The 23,150-nt window shown below is 42.4% G+C and overlaps 1 protein-coding gene across 2 annotated transcripts in view; it reads left to right on the top strand.

The window, feature by feature from the left end:
• The window catches only part of MCC (MCC regulator of WNT signaling pathway), a 240,601-nt gene that overhangs the window by 144,421 nt on the left and 73,030 nt on the right, over positions 1-23,150 (top strand). For both annotated transcript variants that reach the window (XM_048503353.1, XM_048503355.1), the window contains one exon: positions 10,191-10,333. In XM_048503353.1, the coding sequence (XP_048359310.1) occupies positions 10,191-10,333 (143 nt within the window). The remainder of the gene's footprint in view (positions 1-10,190; positions 10,334-23,150) is intronic.

Genomic DNA, 23,150 nt, shown 5'->3' with positions numbered 1-23,150 from the left:
GTAAGGTCAGCCATACCTGGTCTTCGATTTCCACGTTCTCCAGACACTACAAACTGAACTCTCTAGCCGCTGCAGAGAAGGCATTCGGCCGGAGGGTGTTAGAACATATCATCGAGGTTAATGAGACGAATTTTAATTAGATTACACTGCTCCCAGGAGGTCCCTTATCTAAGATGTCTCCTGCACCTACAGCAGAAGGATCCATTGAATACTCTTACTGTGAAGGGTCTTTCTACTGTAGAGTAAAGGGAGACATCTTGACTCCCCTGGTCTCCCATTATCCTCGATGCTGGACTGAATCGAATGAGTGTTTGAATCTGAGAACTCATTGCTGAGCCTCTTAAAGTTATGTTTTTTGGCAGCAGTATTGGTGTTTAGAGAGGTACTATAGAATTGGTTAAACGGTCACTTCCAGATACCAACTACTAGGTCATGAGGATACTGAAGGAAAATGGCCTCGAGGGCAAAGAAGGGGAAGTGACCCGTTAAAAGTTAAAACTACTTCCTGCCTCCTTGCTATTGGTGGAGAAGACACCCATCTAAGATGTCTCCCTTACCTACAGTAGAAAGACCCTTCACAGTAAGTATTCAATGGATCCTTCTACTGCTGTTGGATATCACATGCTCAAGTGAAACTGTGCTAAGCACATTTTCTAGTTTGCTCAAGTCTCACTGGATCCAACTGTCTAAGCTAGATTGACAAGCGTACTAATTGTCAAGGACCAGGACAATTGGGGCTCCCAACCTTACCCTAGGAGAGCCAGACCAAGCGCACAGAACCAGAGTTCAACAGGATGTTGCAGGGCTGGGTGGTGGAGGCTGACTGAGGGTGAAAGGAGGCAACAGACCAGGATAAGCCAGAGAAGAGGGCTTCTTTCAGGGAGCCAGGGAAGAGGGCTTCCTTCAGCTAGCACAGTGGTTCTCAACCTTCCTAATGCCACACCCCTTTAATACAGTTCCTCATGTTGTGGTGACCCCCAACCCTAACATTTATCCATTTTACAGATGGAGAACACTGATACAGAGAGTCTTAGTCGACCCCTGTGAAAGAGTCGTTCGACCCCCAAGGGGGTCCCGACCCACAGGTTGAGAACCACGCTAGCACAATAGAAGCCAAGCTGAGGAACTGAGGGTGGGGCAAAAGCCCAAGAAGAGTGGAGCCACACTCTACCCTCAAAACTAGAGCTGTCAGGCAGACAACCAGCAGCTGTACTCTCACACATGAAAGGGGGGTTTGGGATAGGGTTTCAGGGAAAGCAGCACCTCAGGCTTGGAGGAAGAATAGGAAGGGAGGCAAAGCAAAGAAAGGCAGGAGAAAAACCCAGTTCCAAGGCAAGTTTGCTCCTGGCTCAGGCAACCTAGGGGACCAATGAAGGGAAGAGCAACCCCTTAAAAGGAGCCAGAGTCTGAAGCCAGGAAGGAAGTTGCTGGACTTCTCCTTAATGATGGGGAACATTCCAACCAGGGCAGATGATGGTTCTGCTTCTACCTCTTCTGATGGTTCTGAGGCCAGTGGTGACTCAGCCAAGAAGTCTGCCAGTGAAATCACCTTGGGCAAAACAGGGACAGTGGAGGTGACCATAATGTCAATTTCCCCATAATGTCAATTTCCCCATAATGTCAATTTCCCTGCCTCCTGACACATACTAATCTTATAATTGTATATGTTATATAAGAAATCTTGCACATCTCCTCAGGCAAAGCATTTCAGAGGGCCATTTCATAATAACAAGACTCAAGAGTACGTAGCCAACCCTAATCAAGGGAGCCATTATCACATTCTACTATGAGGAATACAACTGGCTCATGAGTTCATATAGGTAGAGGCAAGTCCTTAGACATCTGGATTCCAGAGTTGAGAGTGATCAGCCATTCTATATGATGTACCTAACTCACATGATGTGTAACAAGACAATGATGGAGGCTTTTGACCAATTGGATCGTTCAGTTCTATTTTGTAATGAAGCTAGCAAGATGTGAACTGATTTACCATTTCCTGTGCCTTCTTGGCCAGAAAGTACCTCAGAGCTAGATAATGACTACAAATGAATTAAAGTATATTATGTGTAATTCACCTTGAGTCCCAGGGAGAAAGGCAGTTTACAAATAAATGAATTAAAAAATGAATCAATGAATGGCTCAAATTCACAAGAATGCTCTGTATGTAGCAGACAGATAAATACTCAACAGAATTCATTGCTGATTCCAAAATAGTCTTTAGAGCTTTTTTGAAAATGGCATTAAGAAAAGTTAATCTGGACAATATAAGCTAAGAATGTTTGTCATTGCTGGAAGATCTGCACAAAAAACTACTGTACATGAAAACTTGTTAAGCTCCTTTTAAAAAACAGTCTGGGATTTTCTAGTTTTGTTATTTTCTTTTGATAGGGAAAAAACAAAGAATCCTTTCCATACAAAAAGGTAGTTAGCTAGATTTGGAACTCTGATGATGCAGAGTGTTTCTAGGACCCATTTGATTCCTAATATTTTTCAATATTTTGTTAGTTTTTTGGTAATCATTTGGTACCTCAGAGTGGGTTGTCCCACCAATTCATGGATGATACCTACATTTCCTTCTCACTGTCTAAGCCTTCAAGCAGCTGAGAAGATCCTGACCCAGTGTCTTGTGGTTGTGGTCAGGTAACTGGGAATAAACGAACTTAAGCTTAATCCAGACAAGATCGAGGTAACACTGGTTGTAAATACATTTTTAGTACTGATTTAGCAGCCTTCGATGGAGTTAAGCTTTTTTAGCTGATTAAGACTTTTGGATTTCTCCTGAACATGGTCTTATTGATGGATAAATAAATTGGTGCTGTAGCTAGGAGACACCTTCCTTTCCAGTTACATATCCTTCAAAAAATGCCCTACTTACACGCCATTGAGCTCACTCACACTAATCCATGTTAAAGCGTTGCCTCCAAATTCAGCTGCTGTAGCATGTTGTGTATGGACTGTAGACAACTGGTAGCATAATGCAGTCAATGGGATTCCCTGTCTAGGGTCATTAACTCAGAACATGTAATTCCATTGCTGTGTCAACTGCATGGGTTAGCTGTTTGCTTCTTGGTCTCATTCAGAATGAGCCCTTCATGCTTATTTTTCCATATACTTCCAGTATACTCTCATTTCCCATTTATTCCAGTGCACTAGCAATGTTCTTCAGTCAGCCTTCTCCTTACATTCTGTCAGAACTGATTTTGGAAACAGTTAGGTTAAAGGGTTTTTCTGTGGTTGTCATTGGAATGGTTTTTCAGAATGGGTGTGAAGGGTACCTTCAGTTTTCACATTTAGGAAGATATTTTAAAAGGTTTATTTTAAAAGAGATTTGATAGTAAACTGTTTCTGAGATCTGTCTGTATTAGTTTTATCTTGCATGTTATGTCACTGAGTGTTCTTTTAGTTTTATCTTGCATGTTATGTCACTGAGTGTTCTTTTAGTTTTATCTTGCATGTTATGTCACTGAGTGTTCTTTTAAATGTTTGTTTGTTTATTTATTTATTTATTATTTCAATTTCTATGACTTTTCCATCCCTCGGTTGGCCTCAAAGGCTGATGAACAACATAATATAAAACATGAAGCATTAAAACAGGGAGCTTAAATTCCAGTGCACAATACATAGGCTCCATCAATAAAACGTCTTAAAATACTTAAAACCAGCGGTTAATAATTTTGCAGCTTGTTTCTTTGTCAGCTTTGTCAGCTGACAAAGTGGAATGTAAATATTTTAAATAAGTAAATATATCAGTGAGCAAAGTTTAAAGCTTTCAATGGAAGGAGTCTTTTGTTGGAAGAAAAGTCACTAAAGTTGGAAGAAGCCTCCTTAACCTAGAGCAGGGGTAGGGAACCTGCGGCTCTCCAGATGTTCAGGAACTACAATTCCCATCAGCCTCTGTCAGCATGGGCCATGCTGGTAGGGGCTGATGGGAATTGTAGTTCCTGAACATCTGGAGAGCCGCAGGTTCCCTACCCCTGACCTAGAGGAACTTCCTTCAGCCTGAGGTAAGATGTATAGCTGTATCTCTTAAGACATGATGAAACAGAAGATTTAGCGTAAAACTGTTTCATCCCTGACTATTGTTACAATGTCCTACTTTAATTCATTGTAATACAAATTATTTAGATTGCTACAAACATAATGTTGAGAAATACTGGCTCTGGAATATTGGAATGTTGTCTATCTTGTGCAAAAGTGAAGAAATTACATAGAGCAACACTTTGCAGAATGATTCAGTGTAATTATCTAGCTGAATTGTCTTTGCGATAAATTGATTATTTTGATTTGCTTGTTAGTGGGTGGCTTGGAAATGAAGGCATATGATCTCTGTGTCATAGTTCAACCGAGATACAGATTTTTAGTCAGTATATTTAATCTTTCTTGCTCTACCCGCTGTCACATTCATGCATCATAGCTGATGGCGGAAAACCAGCCTTGCTAGGGGCAGGGAGAATCTTTGAATGATTCCTCAGGCATAAATGGTTGTCTTTAATATAACAGTGAATGAATTCTGTTGGCACTGTACCTTCCCCACCTAACTGAATTTGAATTTTCCTGTGAATTCCAGTTACTACTGGGTATGTTGCATTGTTCTTGATTGACAATATTTTTTCCAGCTTCCAGCAGTTGCTCTGTGTTTGAAAGCATTTTTCTTGTCTAGGTATTACCTTTGCCAGTCTCTTACTTGCCAAACAGTGTCATGAATTGCAGTTAATCTTGAGGTTGCATCACAGTGATGAAGAGACCTTAACTTTATAAGTGAACAATTGCAAATTATCTGTTTCTACTATATGAATAAATGATAGTAGGTGTGGTAGCTAAAGTGTTGGACTAGGAACTAGGAGATTTGAATTCATGAAACTTGCTGGGTAACCCTGGGCTAGGCTGTCTTTCTCTGTTCAATAATATGTGTTTCTGTTTTTGCTTTGTGTGGTCTGTCAATAGCCTGGATTCAGAATTGATTTGAAGGAGGAAGATACATACATTTGTGTTCTGAGCTTACCCCCTTTTCCAAATGTGATGCCCTCACTCATTTTTACTCTGTTGAGCTTGCTGTATATGTCTGTCAACAGATAAGGTTTATTTTGAAAAATGTGGGCTGTGTGTTGATTTGAGGGACCTCAAGATGGCTAAAATCCATTAGTACCAATCCATTTATCTTCAGTCAAGATAAACAATATGCATTTCTTCAGTACACAGCTTAGAGAGAGATGTAGAGTTTTATGTAATTGTTACTCTCAAACCTATCAGAAATATAATTTCAGTGATGAGGGGGAAAATATTGCGAAACTGGAGATTTCAGGATAGACAGAGCTTTGACAAAAATACAGTTGGTGTGTACCAGAATGCATCATAGAAAATTGTGTATAAAAAGAAGTACTGCAAAAAAATTTCATGTGAATGTTATGAAATATTATATGAAAAGGGAACAGGATACATTTCTCAACTGTGCTGCTAGCCCATTTTAGACAACACAGATATTACGGATCTCCAATAATTTTTTGAACATAAATTTCAGGGGCATTCAGCTCTGATCTGTATTAGTGCCTGTGAAGAGAGTATAAGTTTTGCCTTCAATCTTACTGGGAGATAATTCACTAGCAGGACATACCATTTGGTCTGTTGACATGGTCTGGCTAGGTCATAAACAAGAGACCCCTTACCCCTTAGAAAAGCTATGAAACTGTGTTTATGTTTTGACAAAGGAAATTAGGTTTTCCAGGACCACATGCAAAACCCCCAGCCTGTCAGGCCAAGAAGATGGATCTGACATCCAAAAGGATACAAAAGGCCATATAACTTAGATCACAGGGTTTGGAAGGAAATTCAGATTCATTCTGATTCAGCCTTCAGACCAGAAAGGAACATGCTAAAATTTACCTTGGAACTTGAGTCATTTTTCTGATATTTTTCACTTTTCCTTCATGTTCTTTCCTTTTAATAAAATCTTTGAAAAGCCAGCAGCTTCAGAGTATTTGGATTTGAAGAACCCTGTTATCTTGGTTAAGCTACAAGGAAAAGGGCAGCCCACCCCCACCCCTCTTTCTTTCAAAGGGAAAAGGGCTATATAGAGAGCCTTCCATTAATCAAAATATCCCTTCCTGTGTATTGTCGAAGGCTTTCACGGCCAGACTCAACTGGTTGTTGTGGGCTTTCCGGGCTGTGTGGCTGTGGTCTGGTAGATCTTGTTCCTAATGTTTTGCCTTTATCTGTGGCTGGGTTTTTAAAATGTGGCAACATTGTTCTCATGGGATGGGGAGACCAGGGGAAGCCTAGTTGTCTACAAGTGTGTGAAGCCATAAAGCAAAGATCAGGGGAAGAATGCTCAGATGGCAGAGGTTACATATAGCAGGCTGATTACATAAATCACAGTAGCAGCAGTGATGTGTTATTTTAAGCTGGCACATGGTTCTGAGGAATGCCTCTCAATCAACTAGATAGCATCCCCCCCATGACAATAAAAAGATCAGATGAGATATCAACAAAATCTCTACCACAATAGCATTTGTGGCAGATCCAGTCCAGATTTGTTGGTTAGATAATTTCTGCAGTCTTCCTGGCCAGAATGTTTCTTTGACTGCACTCTAGAGCAGTGGTGTCCTATTCTGGTTCAGGGAAATCTGCTTTATGGGAGAGAGTGTTCAGGAAACCTTTATGCATCCTCTTTATACTGGAAAAGAAAAATATAGCTGTTATGAGAGACAGCGTATTGAAACACTGTTGAATACTGATACACTGCTTCACAGCCTCCCTTTTCAAGTCAGACTGTTAGTTGCTACAGTTTGAGGAACAGATGCAGGCTGAAAAAAAAAGATTCAAATACACACTGGAGAGCTTTTGCCTGTCTGCCTTTTACACTTTTACCCAGCCCTCCATCTAAGAAGAACAGCACAGTGTATAAAGTTCTTTTTCCTCCATTCTCTTTTCCTTCATTCTATCTCAAAAATCTTTGAGAGTGTTATACTGACTCAGGGTCACCCACTGAGAGCTTCTGTGAGTCTGATGTTGAACTCAGGCCTCTTCAGAACTAATCTAGCTTTTTAATATTTTTCCATGCAAAGTCTTTTTACAGTGTCCTGATTTTTAGAAAAAGTGAGAATCAAGACTAAGCAAATCTGTCAGATTCTGGTCTGTTCATCTAGTGATTAAGCAGCAACCACAAGCTCAAGAAATGTGGTCTTGTATGTTCTAGTAAGTTTTTGTTCTTGTTTTTCACCTTGCCACAGGACATTTCTTCTTTTTTGGGAGAAATCAAGAATTTGCTTTTTTGCTTTGATGAGGAGACATTATGGGGAAGAAGTAAATTGGTACAAGGAAATAATTTTGGGTGCAACATGTTGGGGATCATTACTCTAGTTACTAAACTAGACACGCAAGTGGGGACCCGCAAGAAACTTGTGGAAACAACTATCCCAGTTATCCCATTCCCCAACCTGTGCTTCCTCCCTTCTGTCATTCCCACTGGTTCTCTCAGTCTCTCATTCATTCTTCCTCCTGCCAACTCTTGCTTTGCTCTGTCTCTCCTCCATGCCTGTTACTTCTCTTTCTGCCTCTCCCATCATTCCTTTTCTTTCTGATGCCTCACCCCTTCACTGTCTCTACCCCCATCACCCGCCTAGCCTCCCACCTGCTCCCCCGCTCACATCAGCAGTGACAGAAGTACAGTAGTAGCTGTCTCCAAATCACAGTGGAGCTGCAAACTACAGGGACAGTTCCGGTTAGGAATGCTAGCTCCAGGTTTTGAAATTTGTGGACATTGGGGGAAGGATCTTGGGAGAGTGGGGTTTGTGGGGTAAAAGCCACCCCAGCAGACTATAATTCTATAGAATCTACCCTCCAAAGCAGCCATTTTATCTAGGACAACTTATTTCCATCATTTGGCAATCAGTTGTAATTCTGGGTCAACTCCAGCTCTCACCTGGAGGCTGGCAATCCTAGTTCCCTCTGAGAAAATGGCTGCCTTTGAGTTTGGAGTCCACAGTATTATACCCTTCTGAGGTCCCTTCTCACTCTCCTCAGACTCTAACCCTCAAAACGCCATGAATTTTCCAATCTGGAGTTGGCAACTCTATCTTCTTCCCACCCAATAGCCAACCTAACTTTATATGCCCCTCTGTTTTAAGTGTTCCATCTGTTCCTTCCCTGTAGCCTCTACCTTGGAAAACTATAGTCTTTACCAAAAGCAGCTTGCATTAGTCTCCTCTCTTCCTTTTTATGTACACAACTACCCTGTGAAGTAGGTTAGGGTGAAAGTATGTGACTGATTTAAAATCACTCACAATGAGCTTCCACAGAAAGATTAGGATTTTAATCTGGGTCTTGCAGATTCTACTGGGAAGCTCTTATCACCCCATACCATGCAGGTTTTTATAGGGTGGCTGCTGTTGAACAGTAGCAAGCAGATATGCAATTCAGGTGATATCAAGTCACCCAGAGGTTGCTGCCATGACTAGGGTTGCCTGCTTTCAGCTGGGACTTTGATGTCCCCTGGAATTACAGCTGAACTCCAGACAACAGAGATCTGTCCCCCTGCAAAAAATGTCTATTTTGGAGGGTGGATTCTTTAACATTATGCCATGTTAAGGCCTCTTCCCTCCCCAAATCCTTCCCTCCTCAGGTTTCACCACAAAGTTTTCAGGAATTTTCCAACCTGGAGCTGACAATCTTGGCCAGGTCTGTTCCCTCAAAGGCGAAAATAGACCTGGAAAGGTCCCGTCCCTCACCTTTTACTCACAGGAACTCTGTGTGTGCATAGCATCAAATCAAAACCTGTGGTTGCCTAGCAACAACCACAGAGGGAATCCATTGTTTAAAGGTACAGGTGCTCTTTTTATCATTTTTTTGATTTTTTAAAAAAACCCTCAATATTTTCTTTTAGATTTCACATTTTTCTGCAAACTTGGAACCCTTTTCAGGTTTGTAGAAAGGTGTTTCATACCTGTTCACAGCTCTAGTCACTGGATTAGGTATCCAAAGATTTGGCCAACTTATAAAGATTTGGCTGACTTCACTATTAGAATGTAAGAAGTAATGAGATCAGATTAATGGTCCGTCATCAGATTGAAGGTGGTGTTATTTTCTTTGTTGGAGTTCCATGCTGAAATCTGCATTGAAAGCTAGCATGGTGTTCAGCGGAACCTCGGTTTTCGTTGCTAATCTGTCGGAAAAGAATCGATGAAAACCAAAACCGATGAAAACCGAGGCAAACTTTTCCATGGAAATCAATGTAAATCCAATTAATCCGTTCTAGGCACTCCAAAAAACATACCAAAACAAATTTTGGTGAATAAACATAGTGTTTAATGCTGAAAACAGTAACAAACAATGACACTAGGACCAGCTTCAGAGCCAGTGGAACCAATGTCGCACCAGAAAGCTGTCCAAAGAGGTCTGTTTCTGATGCCTCTTTAAGATTTGTCTGAAATGGGGCAAGACATTGTCATTAAACAAGTTGCAGACACAGCCTGCAACAGCTTTGTCCAGGTGATTTTTCTCCACAAACCTCTGCACCTTACTGCAAATCAATGAAAATCGAGGCAAATCGATGAAAACCGAGACAAATTTTTCACTGAAAAAATCAATGAAACCGAAATTGATGAAAACCGAAGGCAATGAAAACCGAGGATCCACTGTACTAATTAGTGTCTGCCTAGGATCTGGGGGATCCAGGTTCAGATTGTCACTCTGCCAAGAAACTTCACTGCCTAACCTACTTTACACTGCGATTGTTAGAATACAGTGGAGGAGGCAAAAAATTTTTAGGTTAATTTGGGTCTCCATTGGGGGATAAGGGAGGAAAGGGAGGATATAAATAGCTAAATAAAACAAATATTGTTGTAATTAAAGGTAGTCTGAAATTACCAAATGACTTCACTTTGGAAATTTTTTTTGCTTTTTTCATCCACAAGAGTTGACTGAAGCAAAATCAATTTTAAAAAGAGTAAAACTACTTACAGTGTATCCTGTCCTGTCCTGAACATTATCCAATTAAATGAAATTCAAATATCCTGGAAACCTACCTGCTAAGCCATGTTTTAGGCCCTTGTGTAGTTTCATAGCCAAAACCTGCAATTAGATTTTATGAGAGGGAAGCTGACACAGCATAGCATCATTGTTTTGCATTTAATTTCTGTGTAGCCAATAGTAATGCTCACATTCTCCTTTGAACTTCTTTATTCTCATGTTTTTAGTGTGAACAGCCTCACCTAATGAGAGAGCATGAAGATGTGCAAGAGCGGACGACGCTTCGATATGAAGAACGGATCACAGAGCTCCATAGCATTATTGCAGAGTTAAATAAAAAAATTGATCGACTGCAAGGAACTACAATCAGGTACATTCATCCCCATGAACTCTGGTCCCCAGATCCCAGCATGATGCTGTGTCTCATAAAATAAAATTTCTATGTCTGAGCTCTTTGAAGATACATTTCTCCCACCTTAATTTTTTTTCATTGAGTTATATCCCCTGGTTCCAAAGCAAACTATCCTTAATGTCTCCCCTTCACTATTGCAGCATCATCCTCTTTTCTGGTGGTGCTCTTCCCTGAGTGAAATAAGTCTGTGCTATGGTGTTTATAGAATTTTTGCCAAGAGGCAAAGATATGTGAAGCAGACTGGGACTTAAGCTTCTTCTTCCAATTATTTCCATAAGGACCTGAGCTGTAATTGGGAAAACTAAGCTTGACAATTGATAAACTTATTTTAATTATGGTATAAAAATATTTCTAGCTGTAGATATGCCTGATATGCCTATGATGAACCAGTTCTTTCTCAGACATACTGGCATTAGATGTGTACTTGTGTGTTAATGAGACTGTATGAAACTGCTGCAGTTGTATTTGCCTTTTTGAGCATGTGATAAAGGTGCATGTTAAAAGTATCCAAATTAGTTAGTATGAAAATGCTTGTTACTTATCCCATGGTCTTGTCAAATAGCTACAAGTGATTTTCATAAAAAACTGGCATGTCCTAAATGAAGAGAACGGCAAACCACTCAAATAATACAAGCATTAATTGTTAAGTCACAGTGTTGTAACTTCAGCTCCTTGTCTTTTAACTAATGGTTTGTCAGATATTTGTAGTGTAAGTTGTGACAGGTCAACAAGACCTGTAAGAGATAAGATATTTTGTGACCTCTTTTAGAAGTTAAGGTATTTGTTTGGCCTTAAGAAGTCCAGGGGAAGTGTTCCAAATGGCTGCCTGCTCAAATGAGGCTGTTACAAAAGAATCTCTGGTGATTCTGCTAGTTTCTCTTCATTGTCGATTCAATCCACCTCATTCTCACTGAATCCCACTCCTTAAAGTATTACAACATGAATGATTTCATTCATTCATGATAGAGGTAATTTAACTGATGAGAAATAGTTGGTTATTATTATTATTTACTAGATTTCATAGACCGCCCAATCCCCCAAAGGGCTCTGGTTGAAACAAATGACACCAATTAACGAGAAATAGTTGGTTGTTACTAAGTATTGGTAGTATTGGAATGGAGAGCAGATCCACACATCACTCTTGAATAAGACTGGTCAGAAAAAATGTCACAACAGTAATTCCTGGATCTACCTACTGATTTTCATGTGACTTAATTTTCCAAGATGACAGTATTGTTTTATCAGATTTGAGAGACTGACACATCACTGTGATTTCTGTTTCTCAACAATTCTACTTTTCTTTTTAACAATTGAGCAAAAAGTAGACAGATACATTTAGGAAGGAGATTGTTGTTTTATAGGCCAATTTTGTTCTTGCTGTCCTATTCCAAGTTAAAAAAATTTCCCTCCTTATCTATACTGAATTATGTTTTTTGCAGTTTCAAGAAGTCTTCTAGATTTATTTAGGCTTTCTGGGGTGCATCTATACTATAGCTGCAAAAGTCACATGTGTTCTACCATTGCTTTTTATGCAGCTGATGTTACAGAGATTAAGAGGTGAAGCCAACAATCATTCCTAATTGTCTCATCTCACTGATGATAACAGTTGCTGGCAAAAACTTACCTATTTTGGGATTATATAGTTTTAATAACTGTGGGCTGCAGCTGCAGACAATTGCATGTTAAAATTGCATGTTAACCTTCAAAGATAAACAACAAAACTTTTTATGAGCATGGGCTAACTTTTGATGAGATATCAGTTATGCTTACACTCAGTTTGTGGGAAATAGACCCTAGAATTTGGAGTGACATATGAGATGATGGTCTAAGTTTGTTTTTAATTAATTTAATTATTCAATTTATAAACCAATCTCTCCTAACAAGCAGGGATCAGAGCTCTTCACAACAATATATATAATTAAGATTATACAGTTAAATATAAAGAGTTAAAACTACAATTCTTACAGTATGGCAAAACAACATAAAACATAAAAAATGGGGGAAAGTTTTCTGCTCTATTTCAGTAATCCAGCTATTAACAGCCTTGTCTGCATTAGAGACATCATTAATGTCTATATGATCAGCATTTTATTGGCTTGGGAAAAAATTGAATATCTCTACTAATTCATTGTGCCGGAAAAATGTGACTAAATTTCCATGTATTGTGATATATGCTCATGTGCTCTTTCCAGCTTGGTGTGTTCTGGGCTTTGTTTGCCTTCTGTGCATTGTTTGATGTGAATGTGCAGCAATGTTAAGATTGTGAGAGCGAGAAAGGTCTGTCTTGAAGAAGACAAACAGTATATACCTAGGCAGACCCTTTGTCCAGCATACGTCAGTGCACAGATATGGGAGAACAGAAGTGCATTAGATATGGACTAAAGGATCGGTCATTGGAAGGACAATGTGCTGTGATCAATGAAAATCAAAACTGCAGAAAATAGAACTGAGTTTTCCAGCTCTGCAGACATGGCCTGAATTGCAATGAAATGTTTCAGAAAATCCATTTAACTTTCAGTATTTTATTCTCTTTGCATATTCACCACAAAATGGAATGATAGAACATTTAATCCATAGTAGAAAATATTATTTATCATAAAACACTTAAAATTCTTGAACAGGAAAAAACCAATTATGCACAGTTAATTAATTAATTAAAACTATTTAACCTTTTTTTATGAGTCTTGGGGTGGGGGGTGTTCCTCTTCACTTTTGTTTGGTACCTCAGTAATGGAACTTAGCATTTGAGAAGAATCTGATTAAAGTTCTCCTCCACTCCAAGTTGTTAGGACTTGACAGTTAGATCACCAAAATCTACTTGACAGCTTGGCTGATGCAACCCCCACCTTTCACCTAGTTTCAGTGGGTGATGCAACCATGACCAAGCACATCTAGTGTGATTGCATCACTGCTCCCTGATTGGTTGAATGTCTCTATATGTATGCACAGAACAGTTTGGTCCTATCGTGCTAGTTAAACCTTTGTTATATACAGTTTGGCCGCGCTTCGCACTCTTGTCAGGACTGTTTTGTGGACTTTAGAAAACAAGGAATAAACCCTTCTGTTCTTTAGCGAAGTGAACAAGCGCCTTAAGTTCCCGTGTTTTCTTTTCTCTTAACTGCTTCTGCTGTTACCACGACCGCCAGCGTTGAGTAGCTTCCGCGTCTCTCAGGTTATGGAGGCCCCAGCTCCTACGCAAGCAATACTCGCGGAGTAACAGTGAGTGTACGGCGTGCTGTGTGACGAAGTATTACCATGGCTTTCCACTATGTCCCATTTAAGGTTTGAGAGGCTGAATGAGGCATAACTATGGCTTGGAGTCAGAAGATGCAGAGCTATCTCACCTGTGGAGGACCTGTGGAATGCTATCTCTACCTCCTCCAGCGTCTCCCACTACAGCCGCTGGTTTCACGCGTGCAGATGATGAAAAAGCACGGCAAGGCCTATTGTGCTAGCAGTGGAAAACTCACAGTTGGTTTGATCTGGCGAGGAAGCTGAGACTGCAGCCAAGGCGTAGGCGGCTTTGAAAGGCATCTATCAGCTGAGTCGCTGACAGGGCAAAGGTCCTCCTCTACAAGACAACTTTGGCTACAATCTCAAATCCTGAGGGCCAGGAGGATCTGTGTTTGAGCATCTGGAAGCAGATGCGAACTGTCTTTGCACAGCTTCGCTGATCCGAGGTTTACAGATTTCGGAAGACTCCTCACAAAGTTTATCTGTTGCTTGGCGTCGTTGGATAGCAGCTGGGACCAGTTGGTATGCAGTTTCCAGAGCTGCCGCTGAGTCTACGCTGACTTCGATTGATACCGCCACTGCTGTTGCACTAGACCATCACCAGAAGCAGAGGGACTACCAGCTTGAGAGCACAGCTGAGAAATCATCGCGAGAGGGATTTTCCTGCTGATTCTGTCCGCGATCCTTAACTTCCTGTGCTGTGAAAAAAATGTTTTCGCTATTGGGAATCCTGGCCATTTTGCACGGGCCTGTACAAAATGCAAAAGTGAAACGAGAGGAAGAACAAAGCCACCTTGGAAAGCTTAGGGCTGAGCAGACAGAGGAATCACCGCAAAGCTATCTACTTTCCTGGTAACAAGCAAGTGAGATCGACTCCAACTCACTATGGCTCATTGACTCTGCTTGTTCTGGAGCATATAGTGAATAAGGAAAGTCTCCTTATCATCACTGACCATGCGTCTTCCAACCTGTTATTGACCACGCTTGTTTTAGCTTGATAAGTACCAAGCAGCAAAGGTGCATCTTACAAGGATCAACATTTGTTTCCTGCTCTAAAATGTAATTTCTGAGTAAAATGTATATTTTGTGCTCTTCATTTGAATTTTTGTTTTGTTAAGCGTTGTTAGATTGACAGCTGAGGGTTATGTGAAATTGGGAATCTAGTGGGCAGACCCTTGTTCTGCATTAAGAAACAAGGAGAGTCTGTGCCACGGGTATACCGTGTGAATAACCTTTTACTTCAGCTAAATAAGCAATGCTGTAGGACGAAAAGTATGGCTTAATGCAAAGCCAACAAAACCTATGCATGATGACTGTATTCTATTATGCATGCACCGTGGTGCTAGGACATGCCAGTTTCAAAGTGTTAGGAAACATGTCCAGGTTGGCGTGTGGTTTGCGCCAGCCAGTCCTGTCCTAATTATCTTGATTGTACTGTGTGCAGTAAGGCTAAAGTAAGCAGCGCATTTCCTTCCTACAAGCGAAAAGCACTCAGACAGTCAGATAGGCCCATTTGGTTTTAATTCATGCACGACCCTTTCTGGGACTCATTTCAACCCAGTCAGTAATGCAAAGCAATTACCACATGGTTTTCTGCGGATGACTATTCGGTGTAGTTCACTTCCATAGTCTTCTTTTTCCTGAAAATCCAAAGCTGAGGCTTACCCAAGGCTTTAGCAAAGAGTTGGGTGGCAAATGGTGGAAAGACAGTTTTCACATAAAGTGGCTTGCCTCCAAATGGACAGAGGAGGTGAGTTCCCATCCTGGGTTCCAGAACTGGTTGGTGAAAGAAAGGCATACTGCCAGCAGAATGGCGAACCCTTTCGCCTCTCCTTTTGGAAAAAGCGGGGTTGCTTGAGAGGAAATTTGGGGTTCTACATACTATAAAATCAGCTGTTTGCTTTCCTGGATGCCAACATCGCCTGGAACATTTCTGGAGCTGAGGCTGCTGAACACTGCCAGCTACATACTCTGAATTTCTCAACAGAGTATGGTCTTCTAGTGTACTGAACCAGACCTTTATGTTTCTGCTATACCAGAAAGATCCATCTCTGGATCATTTGCATATCTTTGGCAGTTACGCTGCCACGTAAGTTGGTACCTGGACGCTTCTGCAAAAGGTACAAGGAAGGGGATCAGAAGGTAAGTGAGATTGAGGTTTCTTAAGTTATGAGATCTGAGACAAAAGGTTTTCGTTTCGCACATTCCTATGGGAAGGTTGTGATCTCCCTCGGCGCAAACTTTAGGAAAAGCATGCAGGATGGGAAACTATCCATGCTAACACAGAGTAAGCCTTTAAGCTACCTTTCACTCAGCATGATAGGTTAACAGAACTGCCATGGCAGCAGCCTGCAGTGCCTGGGTCAACCAACTGCTTCCCAGTAGTGGCAAACGCCCAAGGAAGAAAAGCTGAGAAGGGGAAGGGCTGCAAGACAGTTGACACTAGCAGTGAGTGAAGAAGATGAGAAACAAATTAAGAGCGCTGCCTCGCATTGCCTCTGATAGGTCTTTACAAAAGGGATACCTCCTGACAGGTATGGGTTTTCTCAAACGCCTATGTTTTGTCAAGCATTGCGTATTATCAGAGCCAAGTCTCCTATAAAGAGATAAAAGTTAAAGCTACCGCCAGCTGAAATAATAGAGCTCTGGCGCGGAAGCTATGGCTGAGGAGTATAATACCTTAGTGCAACAACAGGTGCTTACCAAGACTGTTTTGGCCAGAAGGAGAGGAGTGCAATTGGGTCAAAGTGGGTGTTTCCGGAGGAAAAGAGTTGCCAAATGGTACTCAAAGGTATAAAAGCAAGGACTTGTCGCCCAGGGTTCTGTGGCCAAGACCGCTTGCTGAATGCTATGACCAGACCTATTCTCCCACAGCAGGACCTGAGTCTTTGACAGCCTATGCTAGCATTAGCTAGTAAGAAAGGCTTTATGGTGAAGCATTGCATGAGCTTCCAGTGTGCTTTTTTAAATGCTAAACTGAGAGGAAGCAAAATTTATCTGAAGCCTGCACCAGGTAAGGAAGAAGCAGACCCAAAATACTGTTTATGCTTTTGCATCGATTTCTTTGTATGGTTTAAAACCAAGTTGGTGCTAACTGGTATAATGAACTGAAGACAGTACATTGCTTAAACTGGGGTTTTAAGAAGTCTGTTGCTGATGTATGTCTATACATCAGGGGAACTAAAAGAATCAAGAGGTCATTCTTCTTTATGTTGATGATATATGTGTGTGTGCAAGATCTAAAACAACAATTTGATTAAATGTACAAACAACTCAGTGACATGTATGTTCTAGCGACTTAGGGTTTTATCAAACATTACTTGGGTATTGATGTCATCTCTACACCAGAAGCAAAGGTTATCTCCCTGAGTCAAAAGAACAAAATAAAATGAGTTAAAAGCCAAAGACTAGATTGTCAAAGCGCAAGGGTTTGCCACATCACCAATGTCCCTAGACTTTCCAGAGAAGTTGAGTGAAGAGTGAGAGTTCAACAATCCTGAACTGTATAAATCTTGTTGTAGGTAGTCTCCTACATATATCTAATTAGACCACGCTTAGATATAGCGTTTTGCCGTTGAGTGCACTAAGCAGAAAAAAGCTAGCAAGCTCCAGCAAACACAGATTGGGAGGGTGTTAAAGCGGTGGTTAGGTACTTAAAAGGAACTGCTGATCATGGTTTTACTGATTCAGTCCACGCGAAAAGCACAGAGCTAGTGCATATTGCAGATAGTTCCATTTGCAGACTGTGGTGACAGTGGAAGTCCTGTACTGGTTTTGTCGGAATTTCAGTTATGAGTGATGTAGCTATCAAATGGTGTTCTAGAATAGAAACAGACCACAATCAGCCTGTCCACTTCTGAGGCTGGGAGGTTCATGCATTGTCTGAAACATGTTCAAGAACTACTTTAGGTTGGTATACCGCTAACTGAGGTTAGGGTGAATCCATAAAGAAGCCTATAATCGTGTTTGATGATTCACAGACCTGCATCGCATTTCAGAAGAGACTGCAAACATGAAGACAAGAACTAAGTACATAGGAGAAGTACAGAATGGAACTATTCAACTTGCCTATGTTGGAGACAGGATTTTAAATGTTGGGTTGATGTGTTTACCAAAGCTGTGTCACAGAATAAGCATCAGAGAATGTTAGAACAGCTGAAAGTAATAAAGGTGCTGTCATAGTAGTTTTGGGGAAGGGGTATAGACTTGACAGTTAGATCACCAAAATCCACTTGACAGCTTGGTTGATGCAATCCTCCACCTTTCACCTAGTTTCAGTGGGTGATGCAACCATGACCAAGCACATCTAGTGTGATTGCATCACTGCTCCCTGAATTGGTTGAATGTCTCTATATGTATGCACAGAACAGTTTGGTCTATGCGTGCTTTGGTTATACAGTTGCTGCGCTGCACTCTGTCAGACTGTTTTGTGACTTTAGAAACAAGGAATAAACCCTTCTGTTCTTTGAAGTGAACAACGCCTGGGTTCCTGTGTTTTCTTTTCCTTAACTAGAAGTCTTCCATGCTGGTACTGGTCAGATCTAGACTTTCATAGCTTTAGTAAGGCTGCATGTTTTTACTGAAAATTAAAAGTTGAAAACTCCCCCCTCACTCACACCCCAGTTAGTTGCACATGCATGCCATGCAAGTAGCCTGGGGGTACTGTGGCCACAGCCTCATATGGGCATTTGTTATCCACTCACATTTTAAGGTAGGAAAGATTTGTTGTAAAATTACAAGCAGCCCAATCCAAGGGGGGTGGCAAATAGGTTTATCGCGCTGGTGCAAGTTCAGTATCATGAGCCAGCCCCTGGGCACTGAGGACTCTGATATAGAGCTTGAAAGCACTGTGCATTCAGGGTTGACTTGTGAGGAAATGCAGGCAGTAGAGCCAGTTCCAAGTCCATCCTTGCAAGCACTAGCAGAGTCTGAGGCCATGCAGCTGGGAGAGCCTTCATGAAACTTAGAAGAGATGAGATACGAGCCAGCTGCTCAAAGGAGGCAAAGACTGAGGCTACAGCTGCAGAGTCAAAGGAGAAGTGTTTGCATTGCTGAAAATTATGACAGAAGACTCTGCAAGATGGAGGCATCTGCATCTAAGGAGGGATCTCTTGCAGGATCCCAGCCTCTTTAGTCAGGAATTTCTCTATAAACCCTGCTACGGGCTTGGCTCTGCCTGGGTGCAACGAGGGTACTTTCTGGTAAGCTCCATGTGCCTGGTCTTCCTCTGACCTCCAGCTCCCAATCTACCTGCCTGATCTCCCGTGTGTGCCTTGACCTTGAACTGCCTTGACCACATCTTTGCCTGCTGCCTGCCCTGACTCCAGACTGGTTGACTATGCCTTATGTGCTACTCACTTTGCCTCTGGCTTGTCTTACCACACCCTAGCTCCCTCCTGCCTACAGCATGCTCACGCATTTGGCACCATGGACTTAACAGCACCCAACCTAAATGAGCGGCTGGTCTTCAGAGCTGTCTTGACATCCAGGAGGTTACTGGCATAGCTGGGGGCATTTCGGGGGTGTTCCCAGAGGTGGAGCCTACCTTAGTTGGCTTCTACCCAGCATTTTGAGCTAGGAACACCAACCTAGGGCCCTCAGAGTTAACTCATCCAAAAGCTATGGGGACTTTTGAGACGGCTGGGTTTTCTAGAGCCTTGCTGCTGGAAGCCTTCAGGAGGCAGCACAGCAGAGCCTTCTAGAGCCTTGCAACTGGAAGCCTTCAGGAGGCAGCACAGCAGAGGTGCCATCTCCAGCTACCCAAACCCCTTGGGGTTAACATGTTAATATTACATAAGGAGTGGCTGTGGCTGTGGCTTGGCGGTATAGCATTTGCTTTGCATATAGAAGGTCCCAAGTTCAGTTCTTGGTATCAGCAATTAAAAGGGTTAGGTAGTATATAAAAGGCTTATTACCCAGACAGCCACTGCCAGTCAAAGTGGCTGATACTGACTTTGACAAACCAGTGATCTGATTCTGTAAAAAGTGACTTCATATATTCAGTATTTCACTTCATTATGTTCATGTTCCATTTTTAATCTATCATAGAAATCCAGGTAGCATAGAGTTCCCAATACATCTTCCATGTTGGTGCAGATCCATATCCAGAGCTTCTTAGCTTCACTGAGCCTAGGACCCCCAATAATTTACCCTTGCAGAGATTATCTGGGGTATATAGTACATGTGGTTCTATGTAGTACTGTCTATGTCAGTGGTGGCGAACCTATGGCACGGGTGCCAGAGGTGGCACTCAGAGCCCTCTCTGTGGGCACGTGCAAACAGAGTCCCCCCCCCCCCCATCTAGGCTGGCATGGGCCACTGGGCTTGATTATTAGCATTAAACCCAAGACCTAGTTTTGGGGAAGCAGTGTAGGTAGCCCCGTTAAGCGCTGTTAAACCCCACTGATTTTCATGCGAAGAACTAAAGTGCAATCCTTTACCTGGGAGTAAGCTCGGTTGCTGGCAATGGGGCTTGCTTCCTAGGGTCGTGATTCACCCATTGGAAGAGTTGCTCGGTTGCTTCAAAGCCAAGCCACCAACTACCACCAAGCTTACTCCTGAGTAACACAAACCTCGGAACCAACCTTTTTTCTAAACTAAAACCTCCGTATTCAGGTTAAATTGCCGTGTTGGCACTTTGCGATAAATAAGCGGGTTTGGGGTTGCAATTTGGGCACTCGGTCTCGAAAAGGTTCGCCATCACTGGTCTATGTAGTACTGTGTAGTATTTGGTGGCATGATTACCATGAGTCTGTTTTGGGATGAGTCAGGGTTTCAAGACCCCCCGCATGTGTTCTAGCCATGAGTTTTCCAAGGGAAGCCGGGAGAATGTGACTCCTGATGGATGTGTATTCCTTTGTTTGACTTTGCCTTAGGCTTTGTTTGTAATGTTGATTAACGGTCTCTTCCCAGAGCCAAGCAGCACCTGGCTCCTTATCAGACTCAAACCTTGGAGACGCAGCACAGCCTGGAAAGGGGAACTGTTCTGCTTGATGGGGTGCTGTGGGAAGGGGCAAAAAGCGGGGTTTTAGAGAGTGGCAGGGATGTTTGAATTTCAGTTACGGCAATGCTTGAGTAAAGCCTGATTGTTACTCTGATACAATAAACCAATTTCGTTTGAATCTGAATTTCGTTATTGGGAGGAGGTGGAGCAAATGAAAGGAAGGAGTGAGTGAAGGGAAAGTGTTTTTTCTGTCATAGTCAAAGGGCTGTGCTAGCTCCAGCAGCAGCCTCAGCCAGCCAATCAGACAGCTGGGTGTGGGGAGAAACTCCAGGAGAACATAGACATCAGAGTCTTCACTCTGCCTCTTCCCTGTAGTAGTGCACTGCCGACCCGGCAGTGCCGTAGTAGAACGTTGGCACGCCAACGGACCTGCGGCCTTGCCGGTTGCATCGCACCCCCACTCCTCATCCCCCCATGAGTCACAGGTCGTGAACTGTCTGGCTCAATCACCGGGCGCAGGGACAATGGTCTTGCCCCCAGGTGAGGATTAGGCTCAGACGCTGTGACGCTCTTCTCCAAGCGACGTAGCCAGATGTGAGATCATGCATCAAGCATGATGATCTCCCCGACCTCCGGCTCGCCCCGAACTCCCCCCCGTCCTCCCTCCTACACGCCCCCAATAGGATAACAATAAAAGGTGCCAGGAACCGGCAGACGAGAGATTCGCTAGGAACACGGACCTCCGGTCTCCCGCTGCTGGCGATCTCCACCAGATGTTATCTCCGCGTCTCGTCTCGTTCTTACGCTGACCGCGTGGGTCGACTACACTTCCCTATTTAACAGACTCTGCTGATAGAGCCCACTCACAACCGGCTCCAGCTTCTCCTCCCAACCTCCCTTGGTTTGCATGTCACAGCACTGTGTTAATCTACTTCTTACATGCACGCTGTTGTCACAGCTTACGGTAGATGGTTTGGGCATCAGGAAGGATTCATCGGGAGGGGGGGAGGCTGAGCTTTCATGACTTCCTCCTCCAGTAGGGGATTTTGGGGGAGGGATCATTCAGCAGTCAATCCAATTTAAGAGCTGTAAGCTATCTCTCACCCTCAGATAGCACCCATGTGTGATCCTGTGACTTACCATTCCATGATGTTCTCCTAGCAGGTGGGCTGGAGGAGGTCAGTGTCATCAGTCAGCAGGTGGGTCATCCAATGCTGGATTTAGGCCTTAAGCTACACCAATATTTCTATGGTTGTATTCAGTAAAACTCTGGCCAGTCACATGTCTGGTTGTTTATTCTCCACCCTCACTCCCTTACTTGCCTCTAGGACCACACTACATATGTAATTAATTTGCAGTGTCTTCTATATGCAGTTGTCAAGGAGTTAAAGAATTTTGTGGTTTTTTTATCAAGGTAGTTGTAAATGATGGTAAAGGAAGAGAGAATGAAGGAAACGGCAAAACTGAAGGGATGAAATAGAAAATGTGAAACAGTAAAAAAAAGTGCAATTCTTTCTGACCATTGGGAGACTCATTATAAACCCTAGGGAGCAGTCCTTAGTAAAAATAATTTATGATATAGAAACACATTCCACCTATAAGTAGCTCATAAATCTTATATGTAGATGACTCACATTACATTAAATCAGCAACAGTTCTGACAGCAGTGATTACCAAGTGGCAAATGACTGAATGTTCATTTCTATGTAGTAAGTTTATTTTAAAATAAGTAATTATGGTTTAAATTTCCAGATTGAAGAAGCCCTGACCTAGATATCCCAGGCTGGACCAATCTTGTCAGACCTTGGAAGCTAAGCAGGGCTGGCCCTAGTCGTTGTTTGGATGGGAGATCACCAAGGAATACAGGGTCGCTACACACAGGCAGGCAATGGCAACTTGCTTGGAATGTCCCTTGCTTGGAAAACCCTATAGATTACTGTAAGTCACTTGACAGCCCCCAAAAAGGAAGATTTTCCCTCTTCTCGTTTGCACATTAAAAAAAAACACTTCCCCAAATGATTTCTTCAGTACCTAGCGAGCTTAGTTAAGTTCTGTCCCTTTTATGAAAGGGTATCTCTTCTTTCAGGATATTAATATGACTGTATATCAATGACAGCATTCTCTGTAGTGAATCCTACCTTTGGAAATCTGTCTAGATTTGTAGGGTGTCTTCTCTGGTTATAGTTAGGAAGTTTGGCAAAGGTTTTGTTCCAGCAAGCCATCGGGAGCTCGTTGCGATTTTTTTTTCATTGCCTAGATTATGGGTGTCCAATTGATTTGTTATGAGGGCCAGATATGACATAAATACAACTTGAGGGGGGTGGCTGCCAGCACACTCACCAGCCCAGATTGGCATTGGCTGAGATGGTTGGCACTGAAGGAGGGTTGGATGCCTCAGCTCAGATTGGAACAGGGGATGGCTCGCCAAGCCAGATTGGGAATGGAATGTGGTGGGTGTCTGGACTGGCCAACCTGTAGTGGATGCCTGGACTGGGCAGCCCACAGTGAGTTCAACACACCAGATCAGGAGCAGGGTGAATGGATGTCTGAACTGGCGAGCTCACTGCATGCTTGCTAGGCCAGATTTGCAGCAAGGGA

This window comes from Sphaerodactylus townsendi, linkage group LG07 (assembly GCF_021028975.2).
Source record: "Sphaerodactylus townsendi isolate TG3544 linkage group LG07, MPM_Stown_v2.3, whole genome shotgun sequence".
NCBI classification, from domain to species: domain Eukaryota; kingdom Metazoa; phylum Chordata; class Lepidosauria; order Squamata; family Sphaerodactylidae; genus Sphaerodactylus; species Sphaerodactylus townsendi.
Note: the sequence above shows the minus strand (reverse complement) of the source record. Positions and strands in the feature narration are given on the sequence as shown.